General features: G+C 40.0%; 1 protein-coding gene across 6 annotated transcripts in view; it reads left to right on the top strand.

Annotated features, from left to right (window-relative positions):
* The window catches only part of KANSL1 (KAT8 regulatory NSL complex subunit 1), a 181,915-nt gene extending 157,798 nt beyond the window's left edge, over window positions 1–24,117 (top strand). For 3 of the 6 annotated variants that reach the window (XM_087915639.1, XM_087915638.1, XM_087915640.1), the window contains exons 9-15: window positions 1,500–1,654; window positions 5,021–5,065; window positions 5,997–6,118; window positions 8,077–8,134; window positions 17,969–18,081; window positions 20,551–20,797; window positions 21,175–24,117. In XM_087915639.1, the coding sequence (XP_087771765.1) occupies window positions 1,500–1,654; window positions 5,021–5,065; window positions 5,997–6,118; window positions 8,077–8,134; window positions 17,969–18,081; window positions 20,551–20,797; window positions 21,175–21,402 (968 nt within the window). In that variant the 3' untranslated portion in view covers window positions 21,403–24,117. Of the gene's footprint in view, window positions 1–1,037; window positions 1,197–1,499; window positions 1,655–5,020; window positions 5,066–5,996; window positions 6,119–8,076; window positions 8,135–17,968; window positions 18,082–20,550; window positions 20,798–21,174 lie in introns of all 6 variants that reach the window. The other 3 variants (XM_087915641.1, XM_026717545.2, XM_026717541.2) reach the window with 2 other exon arrangements.
* Window positions 24,118–24,609: the final 492 nt, after the last annotated feature.

Genomic DNA, 24,609 nt, shown 5'->3' with positions numbered 1-24,609 from the left:
ACTGAAGGAATTAAACATGTAACTCTTTTTGAAGGATTATGTTGCATAGAGAGGAATAATAAAAATAATGCTTAATATTATAGACATAAGGGTATCCCTTATTCTGAGCCAGATCATTGCTCCATCTAGTCTAGAGTTTAGTGTATTCTGGCTTGAAAAACACTACTTCTGTTTGACAACCCTTTTTATCTGAAGATGCCAAAGATTGACCTATGACTCTGAGCACACAAACATGAGTTTTGCTATTGAGATTACCAACCTCCCTTCCCTTTCCCTTTTCTTACAAAATAGAAAGAGAGTAAGTTTCTGAAATAAGATGTCCTAGACTGTTTGAATTGTGTTAGAGCATGGGGGGGGCAATTATTTAGTGTTGGCTGCTGTTATGGGAAAACCACGCTGAGTATATGTAGAACGCAGTCATTCTTGAATGCTTCATGGTTATGGTATGTGTTGTTCTGGAACTGAAAACAATTAAACATAGATTGTGTGTTCCTAAATGAGCAAGAGAAAATAAATTTGCATGCATACACACATGTTTGTTCCTGCTTTTTGAATGGATTGTCTGCACTGAGCATCAGGAACACTGAACAGTATATAATTGATCAACTGCAAAGGTAAGTTTAATACTTAAAGCAAAAGAGAGGTCCTGCTGCTCTTGTTTTTTGAGATTGTTCTGCAGTGGTCAAGTAGCACCATATGTAATTGCCTCTTAGTTCTCTTTACAGAATGTAATTGACACAAACACGTGTGCCAGAATGGAAGCCAGCATTTTAGAAGCCTTGGCAGGGCTGGGTGCAGCTCAAAAGTTCCGCGCTCTAGTAGGCCTTGCAAACAGGGTGGATGGATAGATTTTTATTGCAACCGCTAAATTAATAGGGTCGTCACCCAAGGGCAGTTGCTGCCAGTAACTCTTTTATGTTGTTCTGGCAATCATGCTCGTATGGCTCCTGCGTCTTGTCTAGGCTGGGTCTCGAAAGGCAGGAAAGAGGGGTGAAAGCAGGGCATTTTCATGGCTCTCTTTCTGTTCCACTCCTCAGCTTGCTCACATCACAAAGTTGAGCCAGACAAGGCATACAGGCAACCCTTAAACGATGTGAGGGCTGCTCCCAAGGCCGAGAGAGCGCCAGAGCGCTCACTTATCCTGACGGCAGTTCATGAGAGAAAGCGATTGCGGGACAGCTCCAAGAGAAGTGAAGGTAGGCTGGCCCCAGCCAGGTCTGTCTGGGTGGAGTTTGGGATCTGCATTCTGCTCCCCATCTCACTTTCGAGAGGGCTGCTTTCTGTTTCTGGGGAATTAAAAGCGGCAGTGGTGTTACCTGCCAGGGGCTCTCTTGTGTGCTTTAACAACTTCCTCCTCTAGAGAAGCAGTCCAGCCAGAGGAAGCTTCTTTCCCTTAAGTGTGTTCGATGCCTGTCTGGTGTAATTCTTGTGGGTGTAATACAGGCATTGTTTTCACTCATTGCTCTCTACCTTATTCCTTCTCTTTCTTCCTTGCATAGTGTTGAAGCATCATGCAGAGTTTGGAGGGCCAAGTTACTTGTCGAGTGCTATGGCCTCCACGGCTCACAGTTCCTTCATGAGGCAACTCTCTACTTCCTCTGAAAATCCTATCCCTCCTGTCACCACAAGTTCCTTGGGAAGCTCCAGTGCAACTGTAAGTACTTTGGGTGGGGACGAGGGTTTACCTGACAGTAGCAAATGACTTAGAGTTTGGTTTCTTCAGTGCTTCAGGATACAGTGTGTTGCATGACCCAAGTCATACCATATCTCAAGGTGCTTGAGAGCTGACAGAAGAAAAATTAGGGCAAGGAGGAATGACTTGAACAGAAGGATATTCATATGTGCTCTTTTGTTTCAATTATAGAGTATGGGATACAAAGGGTTGTATCAAAAGTACAATGGAAAAGATTATTTTTAGCTTTCATGCTCATCAACGTTCTAAACAATTGGATTTAGATATAGACTGAAGAAAAAGTGAAGAAAAGCAGGCTTCAGAGTTGGGGACTTAATATATTCTGGGTTTGGGAACAAGGAAGTTGTGAATCCTATTGGAGAACGGGTGAGAGAATGACGGTAAGAAATGAAGTTAAGAAATGGATACATAGAAGGGGACTTTATGGCTTTTCAGTCCAGCTGAATTGAAACCCACTAGTTTGCTTGTTTGTTTTTTAATTTTGACCCAGACAATTGGAAAGGACCTTAGAAAAGAAGTAGTGTAAAATTGGTGTACTTCTTCCTCTCTATATAGCTTGCTCTCCCTCCCTCTCTGTCTTCCCAAGGCTTGCTTTGCCGTAGCTGTCTACTGCCACTCTGAAACTTAGCCTATATCTACCTTTTGTAACCAACTGGTGCCACCTTCTTCTCTTTAATTGCGCACCACTGTCCCCCTTGTGCATAACTAACAGCATTAGTTATCCCTTCCTCCCTACGTCTTCTGTATACTTTTAGCTGTTGCTTCATGTTACCATCTCTGATTTTTCTCCTTTCCCACTCTCCCATTACAAAACATTTCACAGGCAAAAGTTACATATTCTAACCCATGCATGACAGCCCAGAATTTCCCATCCTATGTATAGAATAGCCTATACGTAGGGTGACTGGAGTAAGAGATTGTGTGCCCAGACTCTAGAAAGGCACAGTAGTGGATACTTAATTTTGTTTGAAACATTTCAGCAATTGCTAGTGATAGGTAATTTCATTTGGCGGGATTTGGTTTTCCAGACTTGTCAAGCATTTAGAAAATGCTTTTCAGGAGCCATCTTGTGGTTTATTTTCTTGGCATTTAAACACTAATAGCACCCTATAAGTTCACTGTGTTTTGCTTCACTAGCTCCCTATTCATTCCCCTTCTTTATGCCAAGCAAGTTTACTTGCTTGAAATAGTCATTTATTTTATTTATTAAATTTATATGCTGCCCAGCTTGAGCATTTCAAGCTGTGTAGTGCTTATCAGGTAAAAGTAGAATTTCAGCGACATCTCTAGAGGAAATGTTCAAAATAGCATTCTAATTTTTACCTGGAGATTCTTTGTTTGGACACAAGCAGGACCAGCTTAATGTCATTTTAGTAAGTATGGGGTAGTAGCTAAATCACGGGTTGAAATCCACATTCAGCTATAAAAGTGCAACTGCCACATTAATTTCATGCATGAAATTTAAGAAAAAGATATAGAATATAATTCCTTAAATTCCTGTACAAAAGCTGGATATCAGTCTAAGAAGCATTCATGCTTTCTTGGCCAAATTCGAGTTGAATAGTGAAATAATATTTCACAAACCGTTTGAACTGCAATTGCTAATTCATTTCATTCACCCTGGAAAAGGCCAAATAATATGAATTAATAATGGCCATAATGGAACATGATCAGTCAACCAGTTCCGTTTATAAAAAAGGAGCTCCTACAATTAGAAGTAATAGCAAATAAATTAGTTGAATTTTTATTTGTTGGGCAGATGAGAGAAAAAAGAAAGAAAAATGTTCAGTAAAAACATATACATATCTGGAACATTCCAAATATATTGGAATGTTATATTGGAAGTTGTGGACTAGGTTAAATTCTCTGGATGATTTTGGACTGCATCTCCCATCACCATACTGGTAGTTATGCTTTTGTTGGTTATGGTGGAATTTATTTGTTTTTGTGTCTCTACATATAAAGCAATCACTACAAAGTCACTACAAAGGGGCAAAAAACCTTATTAAATATTGTTAAAACCACTAGTAAGCTAATGCAATTAGAAAAGGACTGAACTTAGAAGGTGGTTTTAATCTATTTTCTGAAAGCAGAAAGAGTGGAAACAGACTATGGTTCTTCAGGGAGCGTGTTCCAAAACTTGGAAACAAGGCCATCTCTCAGGTGTTTACTAAATAGATCAGGAAAATGAAGGTACCTATAAAGAGCCTCTTCTACTGATTTATGATTTAACCAACTGGTCCATCAGATAGTAAGGTCCTAAGCCATTCAGGGTTTTAAAGATGAAAACTAATATCTAAAATTGTGTCTGTAAGATAGTAACAATGGGCTGTGTTTTTCAAAATGGGCAAAGTACACTTCTGATATTGTCTACCAGTTAGCAACTTGGTTCCTGCATTTTCTACCAGTTGAAGCCTCCACACACACTCCTCAGGACTAAAACTATGTAGAAAACATTGCATTATAACCAAGAAGTGTTAATTATTGCTACATCTAGCCAGCTCAGATACATTATATGCCTGACCATATTCCTTACCACTCATGCCACCTGAAAATCGGGGATAGCAGGTGGTGTGAAGGAGCCCTTCCAAATGCTAGTCATCCTGTTTTATTAAGAATATAACCCATCCAGAATGATGACTAGTGTAGGGGGAAAATATTATCCCTGATCACTTCTGTTACAGACCCAGCATTGGACCAATTTGGAAAAAGCTAGTCTAGGTATAAATATCTAAATGTGTTCATGAATAACTTTAAGACCTCTAATTCAGATAGAGGCAAATAAGAAGGTCTTCCCTTCCCGCCCCCCCTTTTTTGGCTTGCATTACTATGATACTTAAAAAATCTCACGCGCGTAACTTTGGTTTCCGTATTAGTACCTCTTTATGAGTTTGCAAGCAAGAACTGGATCGTGAAATTTGCATCTCTGCCCTGAGTAGCTTCTGTTGGTTCATATTTCATTGAACCTCTCAGGTACCTAAATAATACTAGGTCCATTTATGCATGACAGGGGCCTTGTGCTAGCCAATCAGGGGCAAGATTTGTACATGTGTAACAATCCTATTTTCCAACATTAGCAGCTGAAGTGAGGCTACTGAGTCTCTCTGTCTCCCTGTAGCAGTGCTCTAGACTAATTGTTTGTCTCAACTTATGATTAAAGTGCAGTTTTAACAGCAGTAGATGCATGTGCTTGGTTTTTATCCTCTTTATTCATACTGGGGGGAAAGGAGGACACTGAGACAATGGTAAATTATAAGCAGTTTTTGTAAACATTTATTGCTAGTATTGTTTGTGGTATGTTTCATGTCTGGTTTCCTCTACTTCAAGGTTTCCCAAGTTGACCACCATTTTAAAAGTTTGCAATGTAATAAGGTTAGTTTCAAATTTCCCAAAGTAAGCTATTTTTTTCTAAATGCCTCTTAATAAGTTATAGTATTTCTTCCAAGCTTGTTGACATTAAAAAAAAGTTCTTACATTCTACACCAAGTATTTTAAGCAATAAAGAAGATAGCTTGATTTTGAAAGTTGCAATAAAAACAAAGTAATGAATATCTGTCGAGAATGGATATCATAATTTGGTATAAATTGCTATGTCAACAGAGCTTAGAGGCTTGAGAATCTCTTTTAAGATAGGGTTTCCCAACCGTAGCCATCTGAAGATGTGTGGACTTCAATTCCCAGAAATTATGGGAGTTGGAATCCCCACATCTTCAAGCTACCGAAGTTGAGAAACGTTGCCTTTATAAAACAGCTAAAAGGAAAAGTTAGATCTGCCACAATATGTCCAACCCACTGAGCCAGAGATGGTATTCTCAAAAAAAAAATCCCATGTTCATGAAGAGCCTGGTAGAATCTTAGGCAAAAATCAGCAGACACAAGCACTTGTTTTAATTTTATTATGTAGGATTATATATGCAGAGTATCTATGAATGTTAGAACTAGCAACATACTGCACATTTTATCAATTTTTAGAAAAATGGGCTGTTGGGAAGAAGGCTTTCCAATAAATAAATATATGCTTTACAAGCTATTCAAAGGGTAGGGTAGCTTTGCTTTAGTTTTAGTTACAAGGTTGCTTAACTTGGAATTTACATCAGGATATCTATATTTTCCATTAGTAGCTGGTTCCCTGGAATATTTAAGCAAATTAGAACTTAAATAATTCCACGTCCATTGTATTTTAATCACTAGATTAAAAGGCCAAAACATTTGTCCTTTCTTTCTGCTATAGGTTAGCTTTGAAATTGTTCCCTCTTCATATCCCTGCCTCATTTTTACTGTTGTTTTCTGCATTGTTTTGCAGCAGCAGCCAAGGAGGAGAAGAGGGGAAAGCTCTTTTGACATTAACAACATTGTCATACCAATGTCTGTTGCTGCCACAACCAGGGTAGAAAAACTTCAGTACAAAGAAATTCTTACACCAAGGTATGTTCGGAGGTTTAGTTAGCATATTAAATTTCCACAATCTTCCTGTTCATCTAAACCAGTTGAATAGCGTGATGTCCCTTCTAATTTTTTTTGCAGTCTTCCTTTTATAGAAAATTACTGGGAACTACTTGATAAATGTTCCACCATATTAAAAGAACAAACAATTTGAATCTTGCTTTTTCTATTCTACAGAACATCTGAATGAAACTTGTAGGCACCAGTGCTTTTAGACTACAGAAAACTTATCATAGATAAGGATCCATGTGTGAGTGAGCCTCTGAACCCCAAGATATTGCTGATCTATATTTTTCAACTGCTAGCATGCCCAGTAGTAAAAGATATTTTAAACAAGTTAAATAGTATCTAGAAGACTACCATTTCTCCCTCAACAGTCTAGAAGCAGAACAACTCTCTTAAGATCAGGTTAAACATTTTTGCTAAATATGTTCCAGAACAGGTGTCTAATCAAATTTGGAAGGGCCAAGGATTTCCCAGGAAAGGGAAATGTAGTTAGTATGTTCCTTACACTGGGCTCCTTACAAAATTTTGTTTTGTCATCACAGAAGCCATATTTCTATTGAGAATGAGGTTGCATAAGGTCTAGTAGCTTGATATAAAATACTTTATTGTAGATTTTATAGATTGAAAGCAGAAATGCAGGGTCTTAACTGTGGCCTTGATGGAATTTCCTTGTTACGTATGGTTATTCGATATATGACTGAAATTGAACCAACAATTTTGTCTGTGAGTCATGACAGTTGTAAGGTGGGTCACGTAACCAGACATGCGCAGCGGTTATAAAATGTTCATCATAGTCATTAAGCAGAATGAACCCATTTTTTGCTATGGGCAGGGTTTTTTTCCTGGAAACCAGAAGTAAATAACTTGTTTCCAGCAAAAGCATTATAAATCACAGTCATATGACTGCAGGGCTATGGTTCTGTACTTTTCTAGGAAGAGTCATAGCTTATCATGCTTTTAATTTAAAAGATCCAATGCTTCAGTCACCAATTTAAATGATCTCTACTGCTTGGTTAAAAATTAGAATAGGAGAAAAAAAATCAGCTGAATTAGAGTAAGGCTGTGATGCTCATAGAACGCAAATGTGAAATATTTCCCATCCCTTCTTCTTTGTGTGTGTGTTTTTTTTTCACGCTGTCATGGCAACAGTAATCTCTTTTAGTGGCTCTATATTGTTAACATAGAGGAAATGAATAGCTATCTATCTCTGGCTCTGTCCCTTGGATCTGTTACATCATCTTCACCATGCTCTCCAGCAAATTTCCAGTTGATCCTTGCAAAAGCAATATATGTTTAATATTGTTATTGCAATTAACAGTAATAGAATATGTTATATAGGAATCAACATGCATTTTCCCTCAATAATACTCACACATTTTCCAAATAAAGTGATTTTGTTTTAATGGCAAATATCAAGAGATTTTGCAGAGGGTGATTGTAATTGCAGCCTAGTACATACAGAGACTTGAAGGCATGAGTTGGGGTGAGCTGGTATGTCTGATTTGAAATTTTGCCACTGCATGTTAAAAAAGGGCAGATTGAGATATGACTGCTATGAACATTAGTGAGGTCTCTAAAAAGATGTTTGAAGCTTATTTGCTTTACCTGAAGAGGGGAAAGAGTTAGGAAGGTGTGCTAGAAAACCAAAGGCAATATTTGTGGTACTGAGGTTTAGAAGGGGCAGATAGTCTGAAATGCCACCATAAGAGTGAGGCTCTAATATGACTCTTAACTTTCCCGAGCAAGGATTAAGCTCAGTCTTCAGCTTAAGTAGAGTTCTTGAGTCGTTTTGATTGTTAATGAAAATCTCACCATAAGCCTCCATGGAGGAAAAGCCAAATGCTAAAGTAGCAGATTTCCTTTTGCTGTTGTATCCAAGTGGCAATGGATGTATTTTCCCTACTGACTCCTCTTTTTTGATCCAATCGTTGCAGTTGGCGTGTTGTGGATGTTGGTGCTCTGAAAATGAATCCAGATGAAGACAGTGAAGAGGTAATTGTAATTGTTTTCCTTGGTTGTCTGTGCTTAATTTCCATGTATGGGATTCTGAGCAGATTCTAATGCTATATATTATATTGGCATATGTTGGCTTCTAAATATATTTGGAAGAAGGTGGCAAAAACGACCATATGATCAACACATGTTGACTTTTTCCAAGGAAGAATTCTTTTTGAAGCAATCCAGAGCCATTTCTTGGTTATCTTGAATGGCTGATAAAAACAAATGGAAGTGTCTGTCCACAGAGCATTTTGGAGGGCAAAATAGAATTACAATTCATAGTGAGTGCTATTAACTACTAAGAAACTAAAACTGGAGTACCAACTGATCAGTACCAACTGATTCTCTGGGCATAAACCTCCTCACCCTAGTACTCACCAATTGTGTTGAACTGCCATTCCCAGCCAGTATTAGTAATTGTACCTAGATATCTTTGGAAGGTACTAGCTGAGACTGAGGGAGACAGTCTTGTGAAATTTTGTTATTGATCTGATTCAATAACAAATTCCCTCCAGGAGGCTTGTACTATATTTAAAAAAAAATCAAAAAAGAGATTTATGTCCAGTCATACATTATAAATTATAAAACCCCAACTATTTGATTGGGGTCAATTGCAGAGTGTTGCTAAAGATATGTGTTTTTAAGACTTTCTAGAGCAGGAACTTCCAGTGAGGGTGTTGTGCCAGACAGGTACCATGACAAAGAAGTCATGTTTCCTGGGTTCTTCTGGATAGCATTGTATGGAATCCATAACCCATCAGTTCTGCCTGATGTTATTGGATACCGCAGATACCATGGAAGAGAGGCAGTCCTTTAAATAAACTAGCCTTGTGTCAATAAAGAGTAACCTGGTAGTCCTTGAATTACTAGTATTCATTGAATGAATTTACACCTGGCTTCTGAAGTTACAACTTGCAAATGGTCCCTTAGTTATATGGTCAAAATTTGGGTGCTTGGCAACACTGACTGTAGGGGCCCTTCAAATCCCCTCTGCCTATCCTCCCCCTCAACCCAAAATCTCTGCCCTTTTGGCAGCCCGGCATTCCTCACAGTGTTCAAGATGGCTGCGCACATGGATGCTGCAGCTGGCCACTCCTTCTTTCAGTGTATGGTGTGTATGATTCAGTGTGTGTTTTGGATCCTTTACGATGGAATCCTGTGGGGCAAGGGGCATCTATAGTCGGCAAGCCTTGTTACAGATTGGACTGAAATGTGAAAAGGCTATTATGGATGATTTTATACATTCTCATAACATACTGAAGGAGCTAGGCAGCTAGGATCCTGGGGGAGCTATGGATCACTATCCCTGTAGGAAGGAGGAAGAGGCAGAGAAAAAGGAAGAGGAAGAGAGGATGCCGTGCTGGGCTTTTCTTTAGGCTCAGTAAGTTTCCACACAAGCCTTCAATTCCAAGTATATTTCTTACCAATGCAAGATTTCTGACTAACAGAATGGATGAATTAAGGCTACAGATTGCAAAGACTAAGTTCATCAAGAACTGTTGTATTTTTCTAATCACAGAAACTTGGCTTCATTCACTCATTTCAGATAAAGCTGTTGAGCTAGAAGGCTACTTAGCTCACCGGCAGAACAGTAGTAGAGATTCTAGCAAGATCAAAGGGGAAGATTTTAGCCTTTATGTGAACAAAAGCTGGTGTATCAATACAGAAACTGTAGACAGCCACTGCTCCATGGATCTGGAGTATATGACTTTTAAATGTAGACCCATATATCTTCCGCGGGAATTCAGCGTGGTTTTGACTACTGCAGTCTATATCCCACTTGATGCCAATACTATCATAGCTTTGTGATTCTTGTATAACATTGTTAGTAATCAGCAGAATAAGTATCCTGATGCTGTGCATATCATAGCGGGGGACTTTAATCAAGCTGATTTAAAAGCAGTGCTCTCTAAATTCTATCAGCATGTTAAGTGTGCTACTAGAGGAGCAAACATATTGGACAAAGTATATACCAACATCAAACATGGTTATAAGGTTATACAATTACCACATTTGGGACAATCAGACCATATGTCACTGCTTTTAGCACCAGCTTACATCCCTCTTAGGAGATGGGCTCTGCCTATAATAAAGAAATGAAATCTTGGCCAGAAGATGCTTCCCAACAACTTCAGGACTGTTTTGAGAACACAAATTGGGACATCTTTTACCACCTTGACGTAGAGGAGCACACTGCAACTGTTCTATGCTATATCAAACACTGCACAGATACTATCACTGTGAATAAACGTATTAGGATCTATCCCAATCAAAAACCCTGGATGACCAGGGAAGTCCAGTGCCTCTTGCATGACAGGACCAAGGCCTTTAGGTCTGGTGATGGGGAAAGATACAGTGTTGCCAGAGCTAATCTGAAGAAAGGTATTTGGAAGGCCAAGACTGATTATAAGAGGAAGATTGAGGATAATTTTTATAGCAATAACATGAGGCAGGTGTGGCGAGGGATTCAACAAATTACAAACCATCAACCGACCAATGTCATCCCTACTGAGGGGGATGCTTCATTGGCAGAGGAACTGAATCATTTCTTTGGTCGCTTTGAAGTGGAGACATCAGAGGCAGCTAAAATACAATCACCAGCCAATTGTAGCACCCACCTCATGGTGGAGAAAAAGGAGGTGAGGAGCATTCTGGGGGCTGTGGATCCTAGAAAGTCTGCTGGTATCTCTGGCCGAGTGCTTAAAGACTGTGTTGATTATTTAGCTGGAATCTTTACCAGGATCTTAAATCGGTCTTTATCCCAATCCACTGTTCCATTTTGTTTGAAGGCTTCCACCATTGTTCCACTGCCAAAGAAGTTCCCTATCAATAACCTCAATGATTACAGACCAGTGGCACTCACTCCTATCATCATGAAGTGCTTTGAGAAATTGGTCTTCCGGCACATCGTTTCTCATCTTCCGCAAACATTTGATAAACACCAGTTTGCATACAGAAGAAATAGATCTACAGAGAGCGCTATAGCCATCACTCTTCACAGTGCTCTGACTCATCTAGAACAGCGGGGGAGGGGGGGCTATGTGAGGATTCTTTTTGTAGATTTTAGTTCTGCATTTAACACAATTCTTCCACATAGACTAGTGTCTGAACTTCTGGACCTTGGGCTTTCTTATTCAATCTGCCTTTGGATTATGGATTTCCTGTCTGGCCACTCATAGAGGGTCAGATTAGGTAATCATACCTCTTCAGCCCTTATTCTTCACTGGTACACCACAGTGTTGCATGTTGAGTCCCTTACTCTATACTCTTTATGTGCATGACTGTATTCCCACTCACGCTAGTAATACTACTGCTAAATTTGCAGATGATACAACAGTGGTGGGACTCATCTCCAGAGGGATGCCTATCGAGATGAGGTGGACCGGTTGCTTTCATGGTGTGGAGATAATAACTTGGTCCTCAATACCAATAAGACCAAGGAGCTTATAGTGGATTATAGAAGAAATCAGACACCCAGCCCTTGCTTATCAATGGAGACTGAGTGGAGCAAGTGTTCAGTTTTAAGTTTCTAGGTGTTATCGTAAAAGAGGACCTGACCTGGGGTGCTCACATTGCAGCACTGGTCAAAAGGGCTCAGCAGAGATTATACTACCTGAGACTTCTCAGAAAACAACAACTAAATGACAAACTGCTGGTGACCTTCTACCGCTGCACCATAGAGAGTATCTTAACTTACTGCACCCCTGTAGGGTTTACCAATTGCACAGTGTCAGATAGGAAAGCACTCCAGAGGGTTAAAGTCATTGCCCAGAAGATCATTGGTTGCCCTTTCCCCTCTTTGGAAGAGCTTTATAGCTCCTGCTGCCTTAAGAAAGTTCAAAACATTCTCAAAGATCCATGTCATCCTGGGAACCCCCTTTTTTTTAACTATTACCCTCTGGCAGACGGTACAGAATAATAAAAACAAGCACAAATAGGCTGAAAAACAGCTTCTATCCCAGGGTAGTAGCTGTTTTGAATTTTTCTGTATAGTGCAATGTTGGTGCAGTGTTGGGGGTTTTCGGTTCAATGTGTGGAGGGTGAAGGTTGTGTATTTGTGTTTATTGTCATGGTCATGATGTCCACTGAAGATGTTGTTTGATTTCGTTGTACGAGGTGTAATGACCATAAAGTAAACTAAACTAAAACAGGAGTACAGGGGATAAAGTAGAGGCCTGGGATCCAGCAATTTCCACCAGTTGCCCCCAGGCTGCTATTTTAGTTTCAGCACCACTTTTCTTCAAGTGCTACAATGCAAAATCGCCATCCTGCACTCTGCAGGCTCTGCCACACCCAGTTGACCTTAGCTGTCTTCCATTGCTGACCAGAAGCACTCAGCCTTGCCCCATGTCAGGCTGCTGTTGGCTGTTCCAGTCCTTTTTGCTGAGGCCACTTGTACTGTTCTCCAATTAGTATGCCCCAGTCTCACAATCTTTCAGAAGGCTTCTGAAGCTTTATGAAGATTTTCCAAAGCATCGCAAAGCAGAGTGCATTACTGGTAATCTTCAACTTAACAACAGTTCATTTAGTGACCGTTGAAACTTACAACAGCATTGAAAAAAAGTGAAACTGTTTTTCACACTTACACTTGTTGAATAATTGCCATGGTCACATGATCAAAATTCATATGCTTGGCAGCTGGTTCATATTTATGATGGTTGCCCTGTTCCAGAATCATGTGTTCGATCACCTTTTGGAACTTTCTAACAGGCAAAGTCAACGGGGAAGCCAGATTTGCTTAACAAACATATTACTGACTTAATAACTGCAGTGCTTCATTTAAAAAGTGTGGCAAGAAGGATCATCAAATGGGGCAAAACTCATTTAATAAGTGTCTTGCTTAACAGAAATGTTGCTGTTGTAAGTTGAGGACTACATCTATGAGGAGAACAGCACAAACTGCTTTGGGAAAACAGGCCTAGAGTAGCCAATAGCTGCCTCACCTAGAGCCAGATCAAGTGCAACCCCCTTGCAGTAGGAAGAAGAGTAAGGTCATTTGGGCATGGCAGGATTTGTGGAATGCAGTTTGGTAGGGGCTTTGTGCTGTGGCATTCGGGTGGCTGGCTATGGCACAAAACTTGAGGCATCACTCTGATTGTGCTGTGGCTAAAGGCCTGGGGGTGAAGTACCCGGGTCTCTATTTAAGCCCTATCGCTTCTGTTAAGGACTGCCTAACAATGGTGGAATTCAGTGAAAGATGACGTGAAGTGCCAGGTGATGAGGTCATCTGATGTTTTGCCTAATGACCACATTGCTAAACTGTGCCCGTTACCAGAAGTAGATAATAACCAGTGCCTTGAATTGTATTTGGAAACTTGCTGACAACCAGTGCAACTCTCAGAGCAGGGACTTTTCCAGTTATGAAGAACATACCAAAAATTATCCTTAGAAATATAATGCATTGAAAAGATTCATTTAGTGTTAATCGTTTCTGTAGAATCTGGTAAGCTATTTGGAGATATACAGCTTGCCACAACTGTACATACTAGCTAAAAAAAAAGAAGTCTAAGTGAGATTTAATGCCATTTTTTTAGAACACATCAATGATCATCTTGAATTCCCAATATCTGAGGCAGCATTCAAGGCCAAGGTTTCCTTGCAACCAGCAAATAATGGGGAGGGAAGGGCAGAGAGATTTTGTAATATTTTCTTGGGGAAAATGTGGTTGTGTTCTTGAAAAGTACTATTGGAAGAGAGTTGTATGGGCTAAAGTATTCAGCCAGGCGTACTATAAGTTGGAAACCTGGGGTTGTGGCATCAGCATAATGCTGTGTTTGCCTATGTTAGCTGTTTCTCCGCTAAGGGCAGAGTTGAAAGAAAGGAGTAGCCTTCAGAGGAAAAGGCAACAAGTTATTGTTTGTCATGCATTAACAATAATAAAAGATTTGTCTAATTAATGTTACATCTCACCATGCTTTTAAATGAAAATCTCATTCTCTGCTACATCCTATTTTATAGGTATTAGTAGGTTCCTAGGCAACACCTAACTAGCTCTCAGTAACAATCTCAAGGTGGGAGGCAACCTCACACTTGGAAAGGGAAATCTTTTTTATTTAGAGCTCAGGAGCATCTTTATATTCTCCAGGTAGATGGGCCAGTGACATTAGGAACTATTTGTTTTGTTTATACCAAGAGTCTTCAAACTTGGCAAGTTTAAGACTTCTGGACTTCAACTTCCAGAATTCCTGAGCTAACATGACTGGAGGAGGAATTCTGGGAGTTGAAGTCCAGAAGTCTTAAAGCTGTCAAGTTTGAAGACCCTTGGTTTATACAAACCCAAACAAGTTGAGATCACTATATATTAATGATAACTTACTTGTGGAAAGCAGTGAAGAAACCTGTTTTCTTTTTCCTTGCCCATCTTCTTTTCACAGGTGATTTTCTACTCCAGTTAATGAGCAAACTTATGAAATTGCTGCATCAATTACCTGTGGAAAGATTTTCAGCTCCATACAGCCACTGAGCTGTATCTAGGTAGCTAATGAGGAGGATTAACAGACCCAGGTTTTGGAACTTAGGCTAGGTTAAGGCTAGGTTAGCATTGCCCATTGGAGAGTCCTGCTGATTAGATTAGAAAGCAAAGACCCTCCACATTTCAGCACATAGAAATCATGTGAGGAAGACTATTCTTAAGAGTAGTGTCATGATCTGCTCTTCTGATTCTGTGGAAGGCTCTTCTCTAGATCAGGAAGGCATGAAAGTAGTCAGAGCCTTTTCATGTGAAGTTTCTGTTCTCTTCCACTAAAGAGTTTGTAGTGTGCCTTGATCTCAGGAAGCTTATCCAGTTGCCCTTTTTGTGCTACCACATAATTTTAATGGTCTTCTCTATTGAAGAAATCCTAGTTCCAAAATTACTTAGAGAAGATTCAGGCATTTTATGGCTTCTGGGCCACATCGGTCCTTTGGCTGTACCTATGTGGCTGATGTGAGGACAGTTAGCAATTAGAAATCAAATGCATGCTGCAGAGGACAGAAGAAGTAGCTCTACACAATTGCTGTGTGCTCCTTTAGTCAGCTGTTGACTGCAGGACGACGAGAAGAGGAAGTGCTTTTCTACTCCTGTGCAGTACTTGCCCCTCACCTCGAGCAACCTGAGGAGCTGAGAGGATGAATTTTGAGGACATCAAATCAGATTATATTGGTTCGGCCTTCCACATCAACCAGAGTTTTTCATGTGGCCCTCTTGGGAAAATTAATTATCCACCTCTGACTTAGAAGATAGTTGGAATTTGGAGAGCTAGTTTGGTGTTGTGGTTAAGCCAGTGGTCCCCAACCATTCCAGCTTGGCAGTCTGGCACAAGGAGGGAGGGGAGGCAGGTGACTGGCAGGTACACTCAGCTCCATTGGTCCAAGAGGTTAGTGCCACTCACACAAACTGAGCTTTATGTGTGAACTTACGTGCAAAGCTGCATTTGTGCAAGTGGTGGGCACTTGTGCTCATGTGCAAAGCTGCACTCAATTGTGGAGGATGCTTGTGCTCACGCACGAAGCTCCACTCACATGAGTGAAGAGTACGCATGTGAGTGGAGTTTTGTGCATGAGCACAAGGGCTCTCTATTCAAGCACCCTCTGCTCATGCGAATGGAGCTTTCCCCCTGCACACATGCCCTCCTCCGCTCACGTGGAGCTTTGCGTGCACTTGTCCATCGTTCACATAGCCCTGTTTGAACAGGCAGTGGCCTGGAAGTGGGCTGTAGCCCGGGGGTTGGGGGACCCCTGGGTTAAGGCATCAGGCTAGAAACCAGAAGACTGTGAGTTCTACTCCTGTCTTGGGTATGAAACCGGCTGGATGATCTTGGGTCAATTACTTTCAATCCTAGGAAGGAGACCGTGGCAAATCACTTTTCAAAAACCTTGCCAAGAAAATTGTAGGGATTTGTCCAGACAGACTCCAAAAATCAGACATGATTGAATGGAAGGAAAATAAAATTGGAATTAAGACTATAACTGAAGTAGCCACTCTCAAACTGCTAATTTTTTCCTAGAAAAAGGTGACTGAACTGATTGTATGATAATAGGATGGCGATGATTATGACAAAATTGTCCATGCAGTGGATTTTGCCATTTTTCTTTGACGGTTTATGTGAATATACCATCAGATACTCAGTTTTATCCATATCTTTAAGAAGTTGAATCTTCCTCATGAAATTATACTGATTCTCAACCATACTTGCTATCACTGATATATGTGGGGTTAAAAAATCATATAGGTTGATGGTGCCATGTTGGAGAAGATTGTTCTAGTTGTTTGGAAATACGTTTGAACCAGAAATGTATAAAATATCTTCTCCTGGAGTTCTATTGGGTGTTTAGTTTTAGCCAGATTGAATTTTCAACATTCTCTTCTGTTAGTAGAGAATTGAAGTCTAAAATCTATCTGAATTTGGTTAATCTATCCTACCTCAAAAGAGTATATTTGTAGAAGAAACTTGATATAGTTATTCATGGAGGATATACACTGAAATACTTCCTTAAGACAAAAACATGCTTCAGAGTATATAGGAGCACAAGTGTAGCTCCTATTTCCACTTCTTTAAAGCAGCATTGTCTTTTTCTATGACCACAAAATTGCTTAGAGGAATTTGCAGGCACATGTCTCTGCACTATGCAAAACATTCCTGTTGGGTTGATTCCAAAGCATTACACAGCCCTGAAAAAATGTTTTGTCGTTGCCAGGTAAAAGCAGGATTGCAAATTCATCTGTGAAATATAGAGAATCTTTGACCTAATGACTTCGTTCAGCAACTTTCCAAATGCTTGATGGTGCTGAATAAAAAGACACATCACCCCCTCACAAAGTTTCCAGTGCTAGAGCATCCCTGCAGTCTCAATAAAAATTGGGGTGCTTTACAGCACGTCTGTCCTGAATAACCATAGGAGCTCTGCAAATACTTTTTATCAGAGACCAGGAGGCATTTTCTAGTTAGGCCCAATGATTCATCAGCTTTCTCCCGGCTTCACCACACCCAGAAGGCTTGGGCCTTCTCCCTACCCAACTGTTTACTTTCCCTTTCCATGCAGCTACTGACATGCATTCCTAATCAAAGTGAGGCACAGTTACTGTAGAAAGCTAGCCAAAGATAGAAAGAGCCTCAAATCATTGCTAGGGTTGGTGAACATCTGGCAGTGTTCTGGAGCTCTTTTGAAACATCATATTAGATAATTTCCTGTAGTAGTTGTTGACTGGGCGGGCTTGTCAGCGGCGGCATAAATTGGAAAGATAAGTAGAGCCATGAGTAGTAGGGGGTGGGTGGTGGGTGGGGAAAGACTTGTATACCGGCAGGTCTTGTTAGCTAGGACCTCCCAGCAGATCTCAAATTTCCATTCACCAGTGGGCACTGGCCCTCCCAAGGCTTCCCCATCCCTGATGCAAGTAGCTTTAACAACTGTAATGGGGGAAGCTGGGATTGTGGTTGTTGAGCAAGGCAGTCACAGGGGTGTCTCACTTAATGACTGCAATGATTTACTACCCATATTGTGGGCTTTATAGTGCTCATATGTCAAGGACCATCTATCAGCAGACACAGGATATGGCTAGGAGTCTTTCTGCACTGTGCTTCATTAATCCCTCAGAAAAGAAGAGGTTTGCTTTATGGCTTGGATAAATTATGCCTTTCAAGTTCCTTAAATGTAGAGGTGGGTAACTGGGTAATTTGGAATCTTTCAGTTACCTATTTTAAGAAGTGCATAAGGTAGGCCTGTGATGAAAAAATAACTATTATTCTTGGAGAGCTGCCTGTCCCCTTTGTGGAGTGCTTCAATAAGACACATTTTGCAAAGCTATTGCAGTCCTATTCCAATTCTAACTTTCCTTCATGGCTTTTTCAGATAGAGGATATGTCTGATGCAACCTTTGCCACTCTCCATGCTAAATGTGAGGAAATGGAGCGAGCTAGGTGGCTGTGGAGCACAAGTTTGCCACCACAACGACGAGGTAGCAGGTAAGACTGGCTGCTGCTTCAGAGCAGAGTGCTAAGCAACCTAAATGCTTCAGTTATAAGCGCCTGCTGTTAACTTTTCAGCAGCATTGCAGCAAATACCGTACCCCTATTGAGATACAAAGCTCATGTGGGCATGAATTTTTTTTGGGGGGGGGGGGTTGTCAGAAAAGCATTTCTTGGGACTAAACTTGTTTGCACTAGAGAGAATATATCCTTCAGTAAATGAAGTTGATCTGCATTCGTAAGAGTGCTACTGATACTTGGGGCATTATTTTCCAGGAAGAGTTCAGAGGTTTTACAGTCTTACATGACTTGAGAATCACATCTGCTATAAAGTATAACAGATTGATTTCTGTTCCAAGAAGTTTAGAGCCTGAACTTCAGAGAAAGTAGAAACAGGGTGGAGGTGGGCTGGGGGGGTGGAAATTGGGATAGAGAAAAGACCTCAGCTACTTTTATTTCATGTGTGAAGGTGTTTTTAACAGTTTATGCCTTTTGAATTTTCAATATTTCTGCATAGATACAGTCTAAAACAAGATGCATTCTCAGTGGTTGTGATGTTGGGCTTCTAGGCTGGAAAAGCTGCAGCCCAGGTTCGAGACCCAAGCATCATGTGACAGGATGAGCTCCCGTCCTCACCCCAGCTCCTGCCAACTAGTGACTTAAATGCAGAAAAATGCGAGTAGATAAATAGGTACCACTTCGGTGGGAAGGTAACTGCACTCTGTGACTTAATGCTGACCACATGATCACAGAAATGTCTTCTGGTAGTGCTGGCTTGGAGATGAGCCCCTCCCTCTAAATTGGCAATGACTAGCGGAGTAAAATCCACGAGGATTCCTTTATCTTTTTATTTCAATCAATGAGGTGACAATCGGGTCGGAGAGATCCTGCTTTATTTAAGAAGCACAGTTATGGGTATTCATTATCCAAGTCTGATTTTCTCAACAGATATGTTATTGTGTCATGGCTCAAAAAGAGAGATTTCTAAGGACTTCTGAAAAACAGTTGTTGATGCTCACTAGGTTGGAAGTGTTTTTCATAGTATTTTGAAAGAGTTTGGACTTCACCAGTCAGGTAGATGGTGTTGAATTGCCTCCATTTGTATACTGTTGTTATTTTCCACATGAGAGATCGGTCAACCAAGACCACAATAAAACATTACCCCAGAGTAATGTCTAAGAAACTAAAGGCCAATCTTTTATAGGCAAATGACAGTATTCATGAGACCATTCTTAGGAGAACACTGGATAATAGGTGTGCATGGCAGGGTTGAAAGGGCAGTAGTACTTAAAAGAAAAAAGAAGTTCATGTGTAGCTCACGAAATGCTATCTGGATGAGCCTAGAGGCTATTAGAAGAATGTTCTGTGGATAGATGAAACCAAAATTACATTTCTTTTGACTAGAATAAAAAGGGTTAAATGTTTAGTAGGATTTGTCTTCTATTGAAAATCTTTCCCATCTTTGAAACATGGCAGGACATGGTTTGGGTTTGCTTTGCTATTTCTGGATCAGGACAGTTTGCCATTGTTGATAGAACTATTATGAATTAAACCAGCAAATTTTATAGAAAAACATCAGGCCTAACATCTGTGCACTAAAGCTCATCATGCAGTAGGAAGACGTCCAAAAACACACAGGTTGCATGACCAAAGAATGGCTGGAACAGAAGAAAGTTTTGGAATTGTTTGAATCCTGATCATAATCCTATAGACGTGTAGTTGAAGAACTTGAAGCCGGCAATTCATGTGAGGAAGCCCACCAACATCCCTGAGTTGAAGCTGTTCTGTAAGGAGGAATGGATAAAATTTCTTCAGGCCAATTGCAGATTGATCAATAGTTAATGGAAACATTTAGTGGCAGTTACTGCTGCCCAAGAAAGACAGACCAGTTATTTGCGTATGTAGCTTTGGATCATTTTCATAAAATGTCTGATTCATTTAATTGGGTTCTCTTTACCTAGTTTTAGAACCTTTGGAGAACAAGTCAGATTCTAGGTCATATTTATATAGACATACTGAACTTGAAAAGGTTCATAAACTTTAAGCACCACTGTAATCAAGTTCTTGAAATAGCAAATAGAGTTCGTGTCAAAAGCTTTTGGATGAAGGATAGATATTCAGAAGGCAGTGAGGACATAAGAGAGATCTTTTGAGAGAGTTTTAAGTGTAAAAAAGAGTAATAAGTCTTTTCTGAAAGGAGGATACCTTATATGAAGGGAGGATGACCATTGTGGGCAGGGATGTATCCAGGAGAGGAGGAGGGAAATGATAAAGACCATGTCAGGATTCTTTAAAAAAGGGAACTTTTCATTGGCAAGCAACTGTTCACTTTCCTAATGTCATTTACTGCTTCTATGCTTCACTTATGATTTGTCTGGATTAAGATGGGAGAAGTAGGATATTGAAGAAAGATTGTACCAATTAATAATTGCCATCCTTATATATTAGTACTTATTTTAACTTCAGGTCATACAGGTCTACAGATGGACGGACAACCCCACAGTTGGGGAACCCATCTACTCCACAGCCAGCCTCACCTGATGTTGGAAACTGCTGTCTACATTCTGATTTCTCCCATCTACACTCTCCACGCAGCCCCATCAGTCCTGATCTGTTGTCTGGTCCTCATACTCCTTTGTCTCGAGACTCCACGCGACATCTGCCAACAGAGGACACACGTTGTTCCACACCTGACTCAGGCCTTGATGAGCTGGTGAGTGAATGAATCCCTTCTGGCATTTAATGAGCTAATTAATCTATGACTCTGTTGGCCTTGTAGGTGAGGATTACCCCCTTGGTTTTTTTCTTAATCTACAAAGATTAAAAGTATTCTTGGTTTAGTTATTTCTTGGCTCCCTGCTGCCCCAGCTGCATACAGACTGAAAATTGCTTTTAGTTGCAGTTCTATCCCGAAAGAATATTTCTGGTTTCCAGATTGCGCCTTGTCTTAGCACTGAGTGTTCACATTCAGCAGCAGTGGGCTTCATTGCAATAGCTGCTCAGTGTCTTTCATTCCAAGGGTTTCCAGATAAGGTACAATAGGACTCAGAGGCGATGAAGCCTACCAACCGCTCTGCCTTTTTTCCCCAGACTGTACAGCCCTGGGAACGGCGCACTTTCCCACTGACCTACAATCCCAAGATGGAGTGTGAGGAACAGACAGAGCCACAGGATCGGTCATCGCGTTGCACGAGGCGCACATCAGGCAGCAAGCCCTCCCGAGAACCAGACACTGCCTCCCTCTCACCTTCCCTTGCTTGCTTCAAGAGCTGGAATTCGGGGGCTACCACCACAGTTCAGCGGCCAGCCCACAGATAAGAGAGGGACAGGAAAAGGGAGCAAGAAGAAAAAAAAATCCACCAAATTAACTCTTGGCATTAAAAGTTTCTGAAATCTGTGTTTGATATTCAAACATCCTGCCGGGAATTTTCACAGTTTTTAGTGAATTTAAGGAGTTTAGAAACTGTTTTCTTTCTTTCCCTCCTTCTCCCCCACCTTCTTTCCACATTTCTTTGTCTCACATACACATTATCCAGTGCTGTGGTCTGATGAGGAGGGCAAACCTGCCACTCCCTCCATGAGGTGTAGATGTACACTCCTCAGAAAGGAGAACGAAGCTGGTTGGTTGACCCTGGAATTAGTTCTCTGGTGAACAGATACTTTCCATTTGTTTTCCTTTTCTTTTACTGTTTAGTGTCTGTTTTCACCTGCCAGCATCACGATGCCCTCCCTCACCCTTAAAAGTTTAGTGAAGTGAAATTAGTGGTAACAAGTGATGTTTCCTGAAAGAGACCTCCCCTTCCTCCCTCCCACCGGCCACTGGCACAAGAAAGCACTTGCAATGCAAACTCAAGATCACTTGGTTCCTTAAGGGATAGCTACCCATTGTACCAACTGCGAACAAGAAGCTCTTCTCAAGCCACCTTCCATATGTTCTGGTGGTTTCTGCTGCTTCTGAGACCGTCTCTCCATATTAAACAAGTTCAGTTGTGTGAGAAAAAGCAATTTTCCATAATCAGCCTGGATATGTTTTGGATATTTTAGTCAGATCGTGTTTTGTTTTTTAATGGCAGATTATTAGTGGGGAGAAGGCTGACAGCCATTCAAGAGGAACATTTTTTCCAAGCTTTTTTTTTTTTTTTCTGGATGTGATCTAGGATTACTTTCTTCCCTATCCCTGTTAATTACTAACACTTCTGTGTTTTCTTTTAATTTTGCATTCTGTCCATTAGTTTGAATGCTGTAGGTTATACATCTGCAGCTAATAGATTGCAATACAGTAGTGTTGAGCCTTAAGTACTGGGAGCGATGTCACAGGATTCAACAATTTGCCACCCCAGATCCACAAGCCATATAGTGAGTGTGGTATAATTTCATTGTTCCCTTTTCTTTTATCCTCTATTTAAAAAAGTAGTCTATGCATTGTTTGAGATTGCATTTAAATTTAAACATGTCTTGAGTACCAAAATATTTGTTTTTTTCCAGAGAAAGAGTGGATGTTGTTTTTCACCTCTACCTCTTACTTAACTCAACTGCAACTTACAAGTTTTGAGGCAGAAATGAATCTCAGTCATGTGTCTCTCCTCTCCCCCAATGGCTTGGGCTGAGTTTTTGCCAAGCTGAACAGATCTGATTTTTTTTTTAATTTAAAGAGCACTTTTGAGAGAAAAGTGAATGTCAGTTATGTCCCCCGTTCCTCCAAAAAGAGCTTGGGTTGACTTTTGCCATGATGAACAGATCTGATTTTTTTTTTTAAAGTTAAAGAGCAGTTTTGAGAGAAAACTGAATTTCAAGTTTTCTTTTTTTCCTTTGGACTAGCTTGGATGGACTTTTGCCAAGCTGAACAGACCTGATTTTTTTTTTAAGTTAAAGTTTTGAGTTTTTAAGTTTTGAGAGGGAACTGAATTTCAAGTTTTCTTTTCTTTTTTCCTCTGGACTGGCTTGGACTGACTTTTGCCAAGCTGAACAGATCTGGGTTGTTGTTTTTTTAATTTAAAGAGCAGTTTTGAGAGAGAAATAAATCTCAAGTCTTTCCCCCCACCCCTAAAAACGGCTTGGGCTGAGTTTTTGCCAAGCTGAACAGATCTGATTTTTTTTTTAAATTTAAAGAGCACTTTTGAGAGAAAAGTGAATGTCAGTTATGTCCCCTGTTCCTCCAAAAAGAGCTTGGGTTGACTTTTGCCATGATGAACAGATCTGATTTTTTTTTTTTTAAGTTAAAGAGCAGTTTTGAGAGAAAACTGAATTTCAAGTTTTCTTTTCTTTTTTTCCTTTGAACTAGCTTGGACGGACTTGCCAAGCTGAACAGATCTGGGTTGTTGTTGTTTTTTTTTTAATTTAAAGAGCAGTTTTGAGAGAGAAATAAATATTAAGTCTTCCCCCGCCTCTGCCCGCCCTAAAAATGGCTTGGGCTGATTTTTGTCAAGTTGAACAGATCTGAATTTATTTTTATTTAATTTAAAGCTACTGTCCTCATTTCACATCCCTGATCACTCCCATATTTTGCACACCAATTCATTGTAATGTTTTCCTGACCTTAGCGGTGTGGCTGTTGGTCCCTGTCCTGTTGTTTAGCATTGCACCTGTCTTCTGTATTAATCACATCACCAAAAAAGGAAAAACTTTTTTCTCATTTTGTAACCGTAATAAAATAGTAGCTAAACTGCTTAATGGTTGGGGTTTTTTCACAATTTTCAACATTGCCTAAAGTTTTTGGTTCTGTTCTAGTTTTTTTTTTTAAAGGAAAAACCCAATGCTACTATATCCCTCTGCATTAAGTGCTTTTTCTATTTATAAAGTTGAAAATTCTGAAGAACCATCTTAGCGTTAAAAAGGAAAAAAAAATCTACAAAAAAGAAAAATAAAACCCACCTTGTATTTTGTAAATATTTCTTTTCCTGCTTCAAGCTGTGTAATGTCCTTGTTATATAGAAATGCTTTTCTTCAGAGAAGCTGATCTTTGTTTAATGTCTTGATTCTGTTGGCCAAAGCACCAATGTGTGCTTATAAAAAAAAATTAAAAAAATTTAAAAGTTAAGGAAAGTGCTATAATTTATTGGGGAATAATATGGGGAATAAGGCATTTAGAGAATTACGGAAACTATTTCAACAGAGAACAGAGTGGTTTTCATTTTTGGATTGTAAAATCTTTAAATTGATTTTTATGAACTATTGAGGCTATTTGAAAGAAATAGTATCTTTTTCAGACAGGTGATTTAGCCAAGATTTTGAGAATTTTACTTTTTATGATAGGCAAAGCTGTTGAATAAAAGAGAATGCCATTTATGGAATGGGAAAGTTAATGCTGCAAGAGATGGAAGGTGCAAAGACAATCACAGTTGCCTTAATCAGCCTGGTGTGAGCATCATCCCATCTTTTCAATAAAAACGTTCAGGCTTAATTCTGATAATTACATTGAGCCTGCAAACTTTTTTTAATGGCAGTTTGGAAGACATTTGCCCTTGCTTCTGTCTGGGAAGTTTTCTTCAACAAAGACAATACATTTAATATTGTAGTAATGAATTT

The sequence above is a fragment of the Pseudonaja textilis genome, chromosome Z (assembly GCF_049901715.1).
Source record: "Pseudonaja textilis isolate UNSWEBS1 chromosome Z, rPseTex1.2, whole genome shotgun sequence".
Lineage (NCBI taxonomy): Eukaryota > Metazoa > Chordata > Lepidosauria > Squamata > Elapidae > Pseudonaja > Pseudonaja textilis.
Note: the sequence above shows the minus strand (reverse complement) of the source record. Positions and strands in the feature narration are given on the sequence as shown.